Below are 15442 nucleotides of genomic sequence, written 5' to 3'. Positions count from 1 at the left end.
GAACTGAGTGGGAATGGTACTTGAAGAGAGTATAACTAAATTGAAAAGGGGATTTATTATTTCTGCATTTAAAGATTCGATGAGAGTGAGAATACAACGTGCAAAAAATCAACAATGTGACTCTCACTCTATTGAAATTTTGTGGAAAACTCATTTTGCTGCCTCCATGAGGATTAGTGGATGGGTAAGTTTTCTTGAGTTTCGTTATTAATTTACAAACTTCCATTTTGACGATATTCTGAAGACATCTGCTTTATTGCCTAAATTTGAGGTCTAAAGTTTATTACTGCAATAGCTTCCCTTCTCACTGTCCTTTTTTGTTTGGTTGCTTATATTTTACCTAGTTTCCTGGTAAAAGTGGTCAGAAGAACAAGAAAAACCTTCACACTGTCAAATCATTTTGCCACACAACTTAGTTACAAAAATAAAAATGGCCCCAACTACATATATACATTTCTAGTTACACTACACAGATATTTTAGTTAAACCACATCCATTTCTGGCTTAATTAGAATATGTGGATTAGCAGTTAGAAATGTTTAAAGATTTCTAAATTTTGCAAACAATTCATGTAAGCATTGCCCTCCCCTTTCATCTGCGAAGTTAAAAACAAAACCAAACACAACTAAAACCACGCCTAAAACCACACACATCAGTCACCTAATGTCCAAAATGACTCCAAAAGTTTCTCTGGAGTTAAACATTGAGAAGGGGACACACAACAAATGCTTCAAGGACTGTTCATGCCAACCATCAAGAATAGTAATGTTACCGAAAAAGTCCACTTGTCCTTGGGGAGGACGCTTCAGAAGTAATTTACAAGGAGCATGGCTGTATTATAATTTTTTAAAGGAAAAAATAGTGTCTTTGGATAGAAAGAAACAATGTAAAAAAAAAATCCCCTTTTTAAAATGCAGAAATAACTTCATTATCAATCTGCATTTACATTACTGCCCAAAAGAATGGGTCTGGAAAGACCATTTTCTGTACAGACACTAGTTAATCTCTGTATGAAAAGACAGCATCTGGCATGGGAATAAACAAGGGAGAGCCTAGAGACTGGTCTATTCGCACACATAGAAGCTTTCTTAAGGCTGATCCAGTGAATGAACCTTTGGATCCAGAAGTATTTCTTCATTTCCCTTCTTTTCGGTTGAGTTCCTAGCAAAAACTTGGAAGATGAGCTGTTCTCACTTGGCACATCTCCATTTATGGAGAGGATGGAATAATGACACCAAAAGGACTTTGGGTTTTTTTTTTTTCTTTTAAAAATAATTTGCTTTCTTTTGCATGCCACAGGACAGATTTCTAGTTTTAAAACAGGGTACATCAAGAACAAAAATAGCCCCCCTCCCAACCATCTTCATTTTTACCAATACAAGAAATCCTTCTGGAAACATAAGCAAGTGACTAAACAGGATCGAACCACTGAATCTACAAATTAATACATGATCTCTTATGGCAGAATAACCAAGAATTTTCCCCCAAAGAAAGATTTTAATTTTCCAAATATAAAAGAGTCTAAGAGGATCATACGTGAACAAAAATCTCTTATTCCAGGTTTTATGGTAAAGATGGATATAACACACTGGCAGCTGAAAAAACCTGAAACCCTTACTAATAAATAGATCCAAATTAAGAATTTCTACAACATTTCTTTAGAAAACAGAACCAGAATTTTTTTTTTTTTAAAACGATGATCCTGTGGAATGCCTTTACTTCCGTATTTACCTAATATTAGAACAGTAAAACAGACACAAGGATGTTGATGACAGCTCAACAATGCTGGATGCAGGACGTTTACAGGTACACTTGTTTCAAAGTCCTACAGGTTTATTGACTAAGGCTAGACAACAATTCATATGATCCTATTTGGTGCATTTTTCTACCATGGTCCAAGATCATTATATGGATACAGCCAAGGGCTGGGCCCCAACTTTCAGGAGAAAGACCACAAAGAAGAAAAATCAGGGTGACAATTTGGTCCCCCCCAGTTGATAATATTTGTGTCCTGGAACTGGAAAAACAAAAGGTGGCAAATACAGACTGCAACGAGTAAAAGGACCTGGAAAAGTTAGTGGAGAGTGGCACGGTATACGAGTAAGGTCACTGGGCTTGGGATGGCAAGGGCGCTGCATTGAAAGAGCATCCGTGGGACCAAGTACTTATAATGTCTTGTGGTGTCATTCCCTCAACGACTTTAGAATATCTGTATGCGATAATAAATAGATCAGTTATGTAATAAGGCAGTGTGTTGAATATGCATTCGTCCTGTGGAATGAACCACCACAGAGAAAGATACATGATACCATACACATTCTTTAAGTTTTCTTGTGTTGTGTTTGATTTGTTTGTTTTCAAGGCTATCCAGGCTAACTCTTCCCGGGGATTTCCTTGGAGAGAAGAGTGGTCCGCTGAGGCTGGTTTGCTTAACCTCTCCTTTATCAAGAGATGATGACTGGCTTTAAAGAAAAATAAAGCTGAAGGTTGTTTGATTTTTATTTTTCCCTTTTGGTTGCATCATTCTGAGTGTTTCCATATAAACAAACCAAAAAAAAAAAAAAAATCACAACCAAAAAAAAAAAAAAAAAAAACCAAAAACAACAGTTTTTGATGCATCCAGTTGTTGTATCCTCAGGATGTTCCAGATGTTTCCAGGTAACTCTGTAGTTTACGGACTGTGGTTTTGTCCAGCGAGCAAAGGTCAAAATCAAATGTTGTGTTTGTGATATGAAAGTGTCCAGTTTCTTCTATAAGGTTCACGATCTAGGGGAGTAAAGAAGAGAAAGAATGGGCAATAAGCAATGGATATCACAAGGCAGAGAGAGAGACAGAGAGGTGGAGGGGATCAAATATAGAACCAAGAGACTCATATTCTCCTTTATAGCAAGAGGGTCTTATGCTATTGATGGCACCGAACTATCCCTTAGCCAATTTAGTAAGCCAAAGGAATATTATCCTTTTGAAATTCTCAACAAGAACAGATTACCTATTCTCTTCATTCACATCCTTTAGATGGATTTCTCCTTTCAAGTCATGTTTTACTATAAGGTAAAACCCCCACTGGTGGTTATGAAGATACACTTTCAAGACTCTTTTAAAAATTAGTTACTGACTCAATGGATAATGACTATACTTACTAGATGTAAGAAAATTCCATCCTAGAAATAACAAGACTCCTTATAAAATAAAGTATACACACACATATAATAATGATCATTTTTCTTTCTGATTATGTTATTGAAAACTCTAAGTACAAAGCCCAAAAAGGGAAGAAGAGAAACCATCTATAATCCTACCCGCTGAAGACCATGGGTGGTAACTGGAAGGGGGCTGGAAGTGTTTTGTTGCTTGATTTGGGTGCTGGTTATAAAAGATGCATTCACTTTGTTAAAATTCACCTAGCTGTACACTTTGTTATACCACAACAAAATGAATAAAAACATCTATTTATTACTTACAGTCATGTTCAGTTTATTCCCTTGGATATTTGAGGTTAATAAGTATTATTTACAAAAAGAAAAAACCTTTGTCTCTTCGTGTGGGATAGTCTTCCTTCATTTCTTACTGTGTGGGCTCCAACTGTCAGATATAAGATAAAAATTGTGGCAGAGGTACTCATCTTGCCTTGGCTTTCAAGAAGATACATCTAAGGTTCCAATTTTAAGAATGTTGTTGGTTCCTGGTTTGAGAAAATCTTGTATCGTGTTACATGTCTTGCCATTCTTATTTTACTAATAATTTTATCAGAAATGGACAGTGCTGAGGTAGCATGGACTTCAGGTAAGTATGTTGTGGGTAACCTGGGATGGGGGTTAATTTTAGCAAGCTTTGTGGGGGAGAGAAAAAAATAGCATCAGGATGAAAGAAAAAATATTTGCACTGAGAAAAGTGGCAAACTTTTCTACTTATTTTTAGTTGTCTCTGTAACCGCCCTCCTATCACTTGCTTATTTTCTTTAGTTCAATAACCTCAAAAAAGAGAACAATTTTAATTATTTAGGCTATTTATTCAATGGAGTTTTAGATGACCTAATTACAGGTGGAAAATAGCAGAAAGGAAACTTTTGACCCTCTCTTCTTAGGATTAGTTTTCTTTAAAAAATAGTAAATTTGTGAACTATTCCCTATGGGTCAGTGGGTCTCAAAAGAAAATGTGCTCCCCATTCCTGGCATATTTGACTTCCACAGAAGCATAAAAGACATGCTGAACCCCAATCCAATTAATCGCATGGCTCCAGACTGAGCTGTTACTGCCTTACTCAATGTCTGGAACTCTTCTTTATAAATATAACTATGGGTTTCATAATAAAACACGTACTCTTACTATGAAATCATGACAGATACAGCAAACTGCCTACTGACTATATTTTTTTTTTTTAAATACTAATAGAAGCTTGATTTTTCTGGAAGTAACCACAAGCCCAGCTAAAACACTTGCCTCCCAAGATGCACCTGCAACATACAGCAGATACTGCTACTTAAAATTTGTCAAAAATCACTGGGATTTCAGGACAATTTTTGAAAAGAATATAGACCATGAGTATGTGTCTTCTGGCCTCTGTCCCCTGTTCCTGTCTGGAATAAAGATGGAAGCCTATCTTCCCCTTGAGAGGATAAATACAAGATGGGAAGGCTGGCACAGCAGGACAGTAAGGAGTCTATGTCCTCACTGACCTCTTTCTTACTTTAAAGCACTGGACCCAGGGTTCTAGCGCTAGATCACACATCAAGAGAATCCTAGAAAGGGTGTTCCCAGGTATGGTTAAAGTACTACATTCACATAAGAACTTGTTGAACTTTGAGCTTTGGATAAGTCACAGACACACATCCACATACATGCAGAGATACACACAGCCACGTCCAGGCACGAACTTGTCAAGGCAATCAAATACTTAATTCAGTTGATGCTAAATACATACTAACCATACTTTCCAGCGTAAATTATCTATTTTTGTGATACTGAAATACTATAGTAGAGCATTTCATTCAATTCTGTATACCTATAAAAATACTATAGGGCTAGTGAAAATGTGTAATCTTCAGGACAGAGAAAAAAATAGGCTTTGAATGTACACAATGAAGGCAAAAAACAATTATCCTAGAGTGTGACCTCTCTCTCCAACTAACTGGCCAATAGGTAAGTTGCCCAAGCATTCAGAACAGAGTCCCAAATCTCGTGTATCACTTCCGACTCTGCTCACTATCTGAATGGCAATGTACAAAACAGTATAACCTGAGCCCCTGTTTCTTTTTCATCTCCTAAATGGGGATAACTCCACCTGTTCTACCTATTACATAGGTTATGCAGAGGATCAAATAAGATAATAATAGGATAAATAAAGCTTCTTTATAAACTAAATTGCTACAGAGATCAGGACAACATGATTATGATCAACATACAAATATAACTTCTCCTTAATGATCTGGGAGGTAACTGTACAACACATGAACTGTCAAACCCAGTGCTTTCTCCGCCTCCCCTCATTGACTATTAGCCATTTCATTAGCACTAAAACAAATGAAGCAGGGAAAATGCCAGAAGCTAAAATTCAGAAAAGGCCTACTTGAATTAAAAAAAATAATAATAATTACAATAAAAGTTGCGGGGGTAAAGGGAGAATAGAAGATGAAGATGAGTAGTGACATCACAATGTAGGGGCAAAGTAGAGTCCTATATTTTCCCTTTGAAATGGTAACTCACTCCTTTAGGAAGATAGCTTTCTGTGACTCAGTATAGCTGCTAATTACCAATAAGAAAGCACCAATAAAAATACCTTCTAGAAAAAGCCACTTGATTTGAAAGCAAATAAACCCACTTGCCTGCTAGGAAACTGGGTATCTCATAGACTGTGGACTGTCTCATAGATTTCCAGTGCTTGGATGACAGGCCTTCCTACCTCTTCCACAAGCAATAACCCCACCCTCACCTGCAGCCATAAACACACAAAGAAATGGAGGGGATCTGATCAATCTCACTCAATGAGCCTGTAAGAGCTTGTAAGAATACATCAAGTAGATGCTGAGATGACCTTAAGGTAGTAGTGGTCATAGTGGCACAGTCAAGGCATTAGGGACGATTTGCCAAAGGGAATGGCATTAATGACTTGAATTATTAGAGCATGTACCCACATCCTCAATTAAGTAAAGACTTCATAAAGAAAAATAAATGTGGGTTCCCTTCCAGGAATCCTGATAGTTAGAACATCAGAAGCATAGCATTAACATGCTTATTCCAATGACACAAGCCACAAAGCCTAAAAACATCCCACTGGTCCCTGAAGGATGCCTCTCTGCCTCACTACAGGAATCACCTTGTACTGCTGATGTGGTGTGGCTCTACCTTGCTGGTGTCACCCTGCATCATCCTGCGATAATGAATATCTCCCCAAAATAAGAATGATGAAAGACAGAGTGATTGTAGATAAGAAGGTAAGAGCACATGACGTGGATGCTTAGTGGAGAAGTAAGAGTATCTCAACTACTTGACTCATTCTTCCAATCCTGGTCATGGTGAAAACATTTGTGATGGATTATTTCCTGCCACATTAGCCTTTTAGGGGGTACGATGCAGGCTGTTTTTTGTTTTTGTTTTATCTTTTTTTTTTTAATTGGAGTTCAATTTGCCAACATATAGACTATCACCCACCGCTCATCCCATCAAGTGACCCCCTCAGTGCCCATCACCCAGTCACCCCAACCCCCCGCCCACCTCCCTTTCCACTACCCCTTGTTTGTTTCCCAGAGTTAGAGGAGTCTCTCATGTTCTGTTGTTTTTGTTTTTAACAGGGTAAGGTCTACTTGTTAAATCTGTTGCTCTTTCCCCCAACCCTAGTTTTTAATCATAAAAACAGATGCATTATTTTTAGTCTAACTATATTTTTAAAAAATCAGGGTTCTTTCTGCCCAAAAGCAGCCCTCTCACTGAGGGGAAGCAATGAACAAGCTTTGCTTTAACCACTGCTACCAGCAGTGGATTCAGGTCTGGGAGATACTAGGTCTTCCTGTAGAATCGCCTCGGGTATGGATGGGAATATGCTGCTGTTTATGGTGGGACTGCATATGCCCTACCTTTGGTGAAGAGGCAGGCCATCAGGATCCTAGCTATAAGGGATTCTGTAACATGAGGGCAATTTCCCAAGATGGAGGTAATCTTCAGCAGAACATTTCCCAGGGAGGGTTCTCCATGATGTTAGAAGGAATACTCTAATATACCACTCATTTCCCATCTCCCCGAAGATCATTTTAAAAGTATAGCAGCTGTTATCTACACTGTGAACCTGTCTTCTAAGAAAGCCCTGGTTTCCCTTAGAACTTTTTCTTCATTCTAAGATGCCAAACCCAGACTCAGAGCTCAACTGCTAGGGAGGTTAGAAGTGCTCCATCTCCCTTTCCAAATCAATGTGGAATGCACAGTTTGAAGAAAAATCAAATTATGAGTCAGTCCAGGGTACTCAGATCTCTGGGTTTGACTGCATCCCCTGTATTGTATTTTTACCTTAAGGAAAAGTGGCTTAAGAACACAGGCTCTCTTGATCTAGTGCTTTCTGCCCATTAAGCTAGATGCTGGGTGCCAGTATTGCATGTCCCCAGAGTAAAACAAAGATATTAACCACTTCTTGTGAGCAAAATAAAACTGTCAGAGCAGAGTTTTTGATAGGATGTGTTTAATAGTAAAAGACCTTGGATGTGCTCCTGGCCTCACCAGAAATCTTGTTGCAGGTGCTCAGGCCCGCATGGCAAGAATACATCGACTTTGCGGAATGCATTCCACGAGATGAGCAGCTCTCGAAGTGGAGAATAACATTAGTCCTCAATAGTGCTATGTTTTACAATAGGAATTAATTAAGCAGTAAACCGTGACAGGACATGCATCATGGTATCATAATCACAAGCCTCAGCTGCATTGCAAGGCAAAAGGCCAAAGACTGAGAGCTTTCAACCGGCCTGGGAATGCAATTAGGCTGAAACGCTGTGTGTCCTGGAGCGCCTTGATGCCAGGCTAAAAATTCATAGCCATCACTCTCTCCCTCTAGGACACTAAAGTAATCCACTTCTTGAGTAAGCCACCTTCCCTCACGGTTCTTTCAAAGGTCAAATTAAAAGGACAATGTGAAATTGGGAATGCCAATGACACCCCAAGGTAAGAGCCTGCCAATGGCCTACTTCCTGCACTCACTGCCTGGGCCTTCTTTGTGAAGGTGTCTCAACCCTGCCCAAACATCTGTTTCACTCTCCTGCGAGACTATTTGGGCCCAGCTTATGCATTCATAGCTTTATTGGACAATTGCTCCACAGTGGTTCAGAGCTGGAGCTTAAAAAGAGATAGGAAAGGATGGGAATATCAGCTAATAGATTTAGCATCACCATTCAGTCATTTAACCCCACATAATTGGTAAATGGCAAGCTGAACAATTTTCTTTTCTACAAAAGAATGTTGAAGAAAGATACTAGCAGAGGACTAGAATAATTCTTAGGGTGAAGCACTCCAATCTGTTCCCTACTCATATTCACTTAAATGGAAATGCAAGAAATGCAACTCATCCCAGTTAAGAATCATAGGTCTGTAATGTTTGGTTCAAACCTGAAACTCTAAAAGGGTTTAAAAAAAGAAAAGAAAACCTATCCGACAAATCAGGGAACTTGGCAGATTTGAGAACGCATATTTATAGTTTTCAGCAAAAAATGTACACAGAATATAAATGTGACCATCAGCCATTAAACATTAAAAAAATAATAATCCACACACAGCTGGGATAGATTAAATAGTACTTTAAGTCATTTGAAAGTAGTAATAAAACAAAATTCAAACAGTGAACTAATCTACAAACCCACCCTGGAATTTAGAGCGCCACCTTCTCTTTGGTCGTTAAGGAAGTTATTTCTCAGGAGCCACCATTAATTCGGCAAACTAAATAGTACTATAACTATAGCAAAATTAAAAAACACCCTTATCTTTGCAAAACATCAAATTGTACTAAGAGAAGTTTCCCAACTCCACAAGTATTTTGGAGTTGAGTTCATAATAGATGTATGCTGTACAAGATAAGAGAAATGAGGAAAATATTTCTTTCTCTTAGAAGAGCACTGGCAAAAGGTTACTCCATTGAATCACAAATGTTGACAACACTTGACTGAAATTCTTATCACTGTTTTCTCATGAAACTGGAAGCTTGGCCCCAAAGGCTTTTGCATTCCCGTTCTTCCCTCCCTTGGCTCACAGGACAGTGTGAGCCAGGAGAGGAATCCAGGCATCCCACCAGCACCGTCACCTCCACAAATGCCCGGTTTTCCTCTGCTGCAACACCAGGGGAAGGAGCTCATCCATGCCAAACTCCAGAGCAGACTTCCAGGTAGCCTCAGCAATGAGAACCACCCCCACACCCACCCAAATACTTCTGCAGGTGGCAGGAGCCCAGTGTAGGGCTGGTGTGACCTCCAGGTACTATGACACTACCCTAGGATGAAGCAGGCCTCGTGGCTTCTGCAAAGGGATGTGCTAAAAAGTATTTCTCACCTGTTGCAGAATGTGTCTCTCTCTCAGTGTCATTAACCTTCTGTGAAGCTCTACCAGTTCATCTAGGTAGGCCTGAAAGAGAAGAGTATCCCCCCCAAAGAAGAAGCATGTTAGGAAGCAATCCAAAAATAGCATAATAAATAAACACGAACATACAAGCAGCAGGTGGAGGCACTCCATCCTATGTCCCTTGCCTATGCTGTGTGGACTCAGTGCCCAAGGCTCCTGGAGATCTAGTCTCTCTCGTGGTTATGGTTACAAAGCCAGCTATTTCATAAAGGGCAATTCTTGGCACTTACTCTCAACAGATTCAAGGAAGCAGACCCACTCTCTCCCAGTAACCCTCATCTATAGGGAAAAAGGGTACTCAATAGTAAATTGTGAGTCTAAAAATATTAGCACAGTTTACTTTTTTTTAAAAATTCTTTCATCTCAGAAGATTTTTAACTAAGAGAATAAAAGTCTAAATTTGAACATGGAAGTATAAATACACAACCAATTATCTCAGGACAAATTCTTAAAAAAAAATAAAAAAATAAAAAATAAAGCTTTCCTGGTTATACCTAACATGGCCAGCCAGTAAACAGCAAGTAACAGAAGAGAATATCTTCTGAAAAACCAAGATGACTATCCAAATTAACATCTGGAGCTCCTCTGCAGAGGCAGAAGCACACCTCTCTTCCCATATGTTCCGACTCAGGAATCTTTGTTAACATAACTGTATGGGTTTTCCAAGCGCCTCTGTTTGTAATAAAGGCAAAGGCAAGGTTTGTGAAGCTTTGGTCAGGCCTGCCCTGATTCCGCAAAGCACATTATGACCCTGCCCACAACAGGAGACTAACCCGCAGCAGGTCTTAAAGTCAGATTTCCAGTGCGTGATGCACACTTGGAAGGCATACTACACCAGGATCAGGCGTCCCTGCTCACCTATGGCTGAGATTCCTCAATCCTCTACCTTTAATGTGATTTTCTGAGCTCCCAAGTCAATGTGCCTGAAACCGTTGGCAATGCGAGCTTCATGGCAAAAGGCAGCCTAAGGGCCCAGAGTAACACTGAAGATATAAGCGAGATTCGGAGAACAAACTACAGAGCGCCAAGAAGGTTCACCATTTGGGGGTGTGGGGCACCTCTGATGGAAGACAGGGAAGGGGAGCCACCAAGGATGGTCAAAGGAAACACAAGGAGAGGGCAGCCGGTCCATGCTGCAGCAGTCTCGGGAACACCCTGGAAACCTACCTTGTCACATTCACCATTCTTTATTTGCTTATCTGATTTGCTTTGCTTTATTGGACTTTTCACTTCAAGAATCTAGGGATCAAAGAAAACACTGTTAAATTTGATTTCAGGCACTTCGTAGCAAACCGGCCCCCTAAACAAAGGCACTTATGCATGAAATGTCATACAATGATATCAGTTTCCAAACAGCACTTCTCCTCTATACATTTTCTTTCTTCTCTTCTAATCTCGCTCTTTCTTGGAAAATAAAGAACTTCTATCTGAAATGCTGAGTCAGGGCAATAGACTTTAAAAAAAAAAAAAAAGTTGACGATAAGAAAATTGATCTAAGCTTCCAAGGCTGCTGCTTTTTTGTGACAACACTTTCACACATATGCACAGCAGCTGAGTTGTACTGTATTATAGTCCCCTCTGGCAAGAATTTTTTCTTATTTATTCTGCTGTTTCAGCATGACAACCACTGCTCAGCATGCTAGGGATGATAGAGCAAATACTCCAATACCCTTTTTAGTACCTGACTTTCAGATTCTAAAAATTACTCATACCCACTAAATGGATGCAGCTTTGGAAATGAAGATGGCCATCAGCTACACTGCTCCCAACTTGGGATCCTCCAACTTAAGAAATAAAGAGGCAGGACTATCTTCCATGGTTCAAGAATTTTGTGTTTATAGCCATGATAAAAAAAACCAAGGGTCTGTCCTTTCATCTGAACTGATCACAGCTTTGAGTATGAATAGTAGTTTGCATACTGTTTAGAGGCTTCCATTGGGGAGCTAGGTTTCTAATGACTAAGAAGGAAAAACAAATTATTATTTAATAAATACAGTTGGTTTATTAGAGTCCTCAAAATTGAGGATCATAAGGGAAATATTTTTAAATGAGCCTTGTTTAAAATCGCTGAGATCCACTGAATTTATCGATGAGTGTTTACAAATGTATATAAACATAAAAAGCAGAGTAATTTGTCTTTTTCATGATAACCTCATTACCAACTGAGTTATAATCGGAAGCTAATATTAAGGAGGAAAATGCCAAATAAAAGATATATTTAAGAAGTCTCATATTCCTACTGCTCATCTTTGTCCATTCTCTGGTCTCACACTCACACACTCACTCATACACACACCATCCTGTTCAAAAGTCTATCATATTCCATAACACAAAAGTGATTTTAAAATGAGCCCACTCTGTTTGTTGTGGAGAAAGCCCTAATTGGGCTCAGAAAACTAAGTTCAGGTTTTAGCTCTATTATTTAACACTTTTTGGATCTCAAAAAGAAAAAAGAAAAAAGAGAGATGAAATATATGAGATGAACAAGATAATGTCCAGATTTCCATTCAGCTATAAAATGTTACACTACCAACAAACATTTTACCTGTTGGTATAGGACCGTGACATTCTGGAGAGGACCAAATACTTCTAAAAGGGCATATTTTCCTTTGAATTTAGAATAATGCATGGGTAAGAAGTGAGCTTCAATAGAGTCTTTCCTGAGAAAGCCTCTATTTCTTCATTTTTAACATTAAGATAACCAGATGACCAATCTGACCAGGCTCGCTCACTTAAAATACAATACTTTGGGCAACACAAGGAAATTACTTAATCGCTGGGGCAAGGCAATCGTTTTTAACGTGTCGCACTGTAAAGGAAACCCAACACTCCCCTACGTTCAGAATTTCCTTCTCTATTGTTGTTGGAAATGAGACCTCAAGGGGAAACTCCGAGCTCAGAGACCTAGGAATAAGTAGGTCAGTAGATGGCACTCCTCGCCAACTCAGACAAGCGGTTGGGCAAAGCAAGACAATCTGCTGAGATTCCAGGCCAGAGAGAAAAACAGCGCCTGTACGCTTGCCTTGTGCATTAGAAAACTAAATTGTATTGCCATCATATCCCACTCTGCACCCCCTTGCCATTCTCCAAGTCACTGCACTCCGGGGGATCAAAGTGACTAAGGATTCTGTATTTGTAAGGCAACTTTGCTAACTAGGTTTAGAGTTCTACCACCACTTCAGAGCAGAAAATAGAACATTCGGGGCACTTAAGTCCCACCCTACACATTCCGTAAGTGCTACAGCACAGAAGGCCAAACTACATTGAAATCCTAGTTTCTTTCTTCTGAAGCTGCAGTGGCAGGAACAAAAGCTCCTGGTGTCAGTGATCCGCCTCAAGTTACTGAGTGGCTGCCCAGAGAGGGCTCAGTTAATCTTCCTTCTTTGATCTCTCCCTGCTCCAAAATAAACAGCTTTGTCAAAACCTCATTCTGGGAGAGCTGAGCCATGTTGAAGACAATTGTTTTATTTATGATCATTTCTTATCTTTAAGGAAACGACTCCAGAATTTAAAACTACAGCACCTTGTCTTCCATGAGCTTATTTCAAACCAGTTCAACTGGATAGACTCTTTAATTTTATTCCACATGCCTTGCAGGCTGATAGGTAATTTATGATATTCTGAATATTAACTTGGGTCCAATGGATCACTTCCTTCCCTCAAGGCCTGTCACCCCCAACCCCTTTCTCCTCATACTTTTGGCCAAAAGGGATCTGGAATTTTGATTTTGTTTGAAACTCAGGTAAGGGAGGTTTGAAGTTTAATAATAATACAGACACACACACACACACACACACACACACACACACTCCTCTGGTTAAAATGGCACAGCACTCACTATTATTCCCTATTAAGCTTTACTGAAGGCAACAGCTACCCAGATGGCCAAGATGCACCATTTATATCCATGGTCATCCCCTAAAACAGAACTCAGATTCGTTGCACCTCAATCCTTAATCTGAGGATATGGCTTAGAATCAAACGTTTAAGATTATTTTTCTGTATCTCTTTGTGAGGACTGACAACTCAATTATTCAGCAGCCTGGATTCTCTACTGATGGGCCTTTCATGTTAATGATCCAGTAGCTCCTAACAATACTCAGGTTAATTACTAGCTTTGTTGACATGTGCCTGCCTCTGTCTGTTCACTGTTTTTCCCAAAGTTAGAAAATGTCTGATTCAATTAGCACTTTCTCTCTTCTCTCGTCCCTGGAATACCTGAGAACGAGTAAGGAAAACTCGGCTTTGCCTCGAAATTTACAAAAATTTCAGAGATCATTATCAATTTGCAGACAGCAACCAAGGAAACTCCTACGAAGAAGGTCTGTGAAACAGGAAGTCTGTTTTCATTGATTTTATTTGATGTGAAATATCAAATTCTCACACATACAGTCAAATGAATACTGAAAATGCATTCTAGGGTGAAATTCAGGGGGCTTTGATATTTTTAAGAAATTCTTACTCTTTCACTTCACCGGCATGAAGAACCAAGGAAGATTAGCAATTTTTTAAGAAGTCCTAGAACACGGATTTATTTATTTTTTTTTTAAATTTTTATTTATTTATTATAGTCACAGAGAGAGAGAGAGAGAGAGGCAGAGACACAGGCAGAGGGAGAGAAGCAGGCTCCATGCACCGGGAGCCCGACGTGGGACCCGATCCCGGGTCTCCAGGATCGCGCCCTGAGCCAAAGGCAGGCGCCAAACCGCTGTGCCACCCAGGGATCCCTAGAATACGGATTTAAAGGGATATAGCAACACACCTGACCCGATGCAGGTAACTTGAGGGGTTAAGAAACCAATACAAAGTTTTAAAAACCTTTTCTTGCTCTCTCAGTTCCAAGACAGCTTCAAGGAGGTAAGTGCTCTTGTGATACTACACGTATTTCCTACCCTAGACTAGCTAAAAGTGAAAGCATATGGACTGTCTTATTATGCTTATAGGTGCATGGAGGAAGTGACATATAACTGAGTATTCCTGACAGATTGATGATTCACATGTGTGAAGCTACATTTGTCGAGTAAACATATGCCAAGAAACCAGTGGTATGCTATTTAATTGGATAAAGTAATTTTTACCCTCAGCAGATAGATGATACCATTCATTTTTTTAGTCTTGTTTTGCTAGACAGGCTTAAAAAAAAATCCAAAACTTTCCCTGAAGCCAAGATTTGAGCCAAGTCAACTCAGGACTGCCCATCCAGGAAATGTTTAGGGTGGTTTGAAAGGCAAGACTGGGGGCTTCATGGAGCTGGTTTATCAGTCTAACCCCTCCATGTGGGAATGAAGCTCAAGGGGCTTAAGAGGGGGATACCTAATGCCCCTAACTCCTGATAGTTACTGCTACTGCCCATGAAGGACCCTGATTCATTCTCTCTCTATCTCACATACACATACACACACACACACACACACACACACCCCACCGGAAGCTCCAAAGGTTTAAATTAAATATGCAAATATATGCAAAGTCCAAATTCTAGCCCTTTGCCAGCTTATATACTGAAGCACAGATTTACAAAAGAAACTCAAGTTATCTAGTTAGCCAGCCCAAGTCTCTTCCCAACTGATTGGTGATGATGTGGTTCTGCCCTTAGTCTTTACCTGCCCCAGAAGTGCTTGATGTGTAGTGGTAGGCTGTCATGCCAGAGGGGAGAGTTGGCCGGCCCAGGGCCAAGGGCATGGCTGGCACTGGAGCTGGGGAATGCATGGTGTGCAGGGAAGTAGGGTCAGGAGTAAGAATGTACTAACTCCTCGAACAGCCAGTCTGTAACAGATGATGAGACTGGGCTTGCATTCACATGTAGGCCACAAAGAAACTGCAGTTGAATAAAAGTGGTGAGGTAGAGAACACTGAT

The 15442-nt window shown here is 39.8% G+C and overlaps 1 protein-coding gene across 2 annotated transcripts in view; it reads right to left on the bottom strand.

The window, feature by feature from the left end:
• Window positions 1-236: 236 nt before the first annotated feature.
• Window positions 237-15442, bottom strand: part of MLLT3 (MLLT3 super elongation complex subunit) — a 277428-nt gene continuing 262222 nt past the window's right edge. For both annotated transcript variants that reach the window (XM_041762597.1, XM_041762598.1), the window contains 3 exons: window positions 10753-10824; window positions 9517-9588; window positions 237-2766 (listed from right to left, as the gene is read on the bottom strand). In XM_041762597.1, coding sequence (XP_041618531.1) covers window positions 2635-2766; window positions 9517-9588; window positions 10753-10824 — 276 coding nt within the window. In that variant the 3' untranslated portion in view covers window positions 237-2634. The remainder of the gene's footprint in view (window positions 2767-9516; window positions 9589-10752; window positions 10825-15442) is intronic.

Source organism: Vulpes lagopus, chromosome 7, assembly GCF_018345385.1.
Source record: "Vulpes lagopus strain Blue_001 chromosome 7, ASM1834538v1, whole genome shotgun sequence".
Taxonomy (NCBI): domain Eukaryota; kingdom Metazoa; phylum Chordata; class Mammalia; order Carnivora; family Canidae; genus Vulpes; species Vulpes lagopus.
Note: the sequence above shows the minus strand (reverse complement) of the source record. Positions and strands in the feature narration are given on the sequence as shown.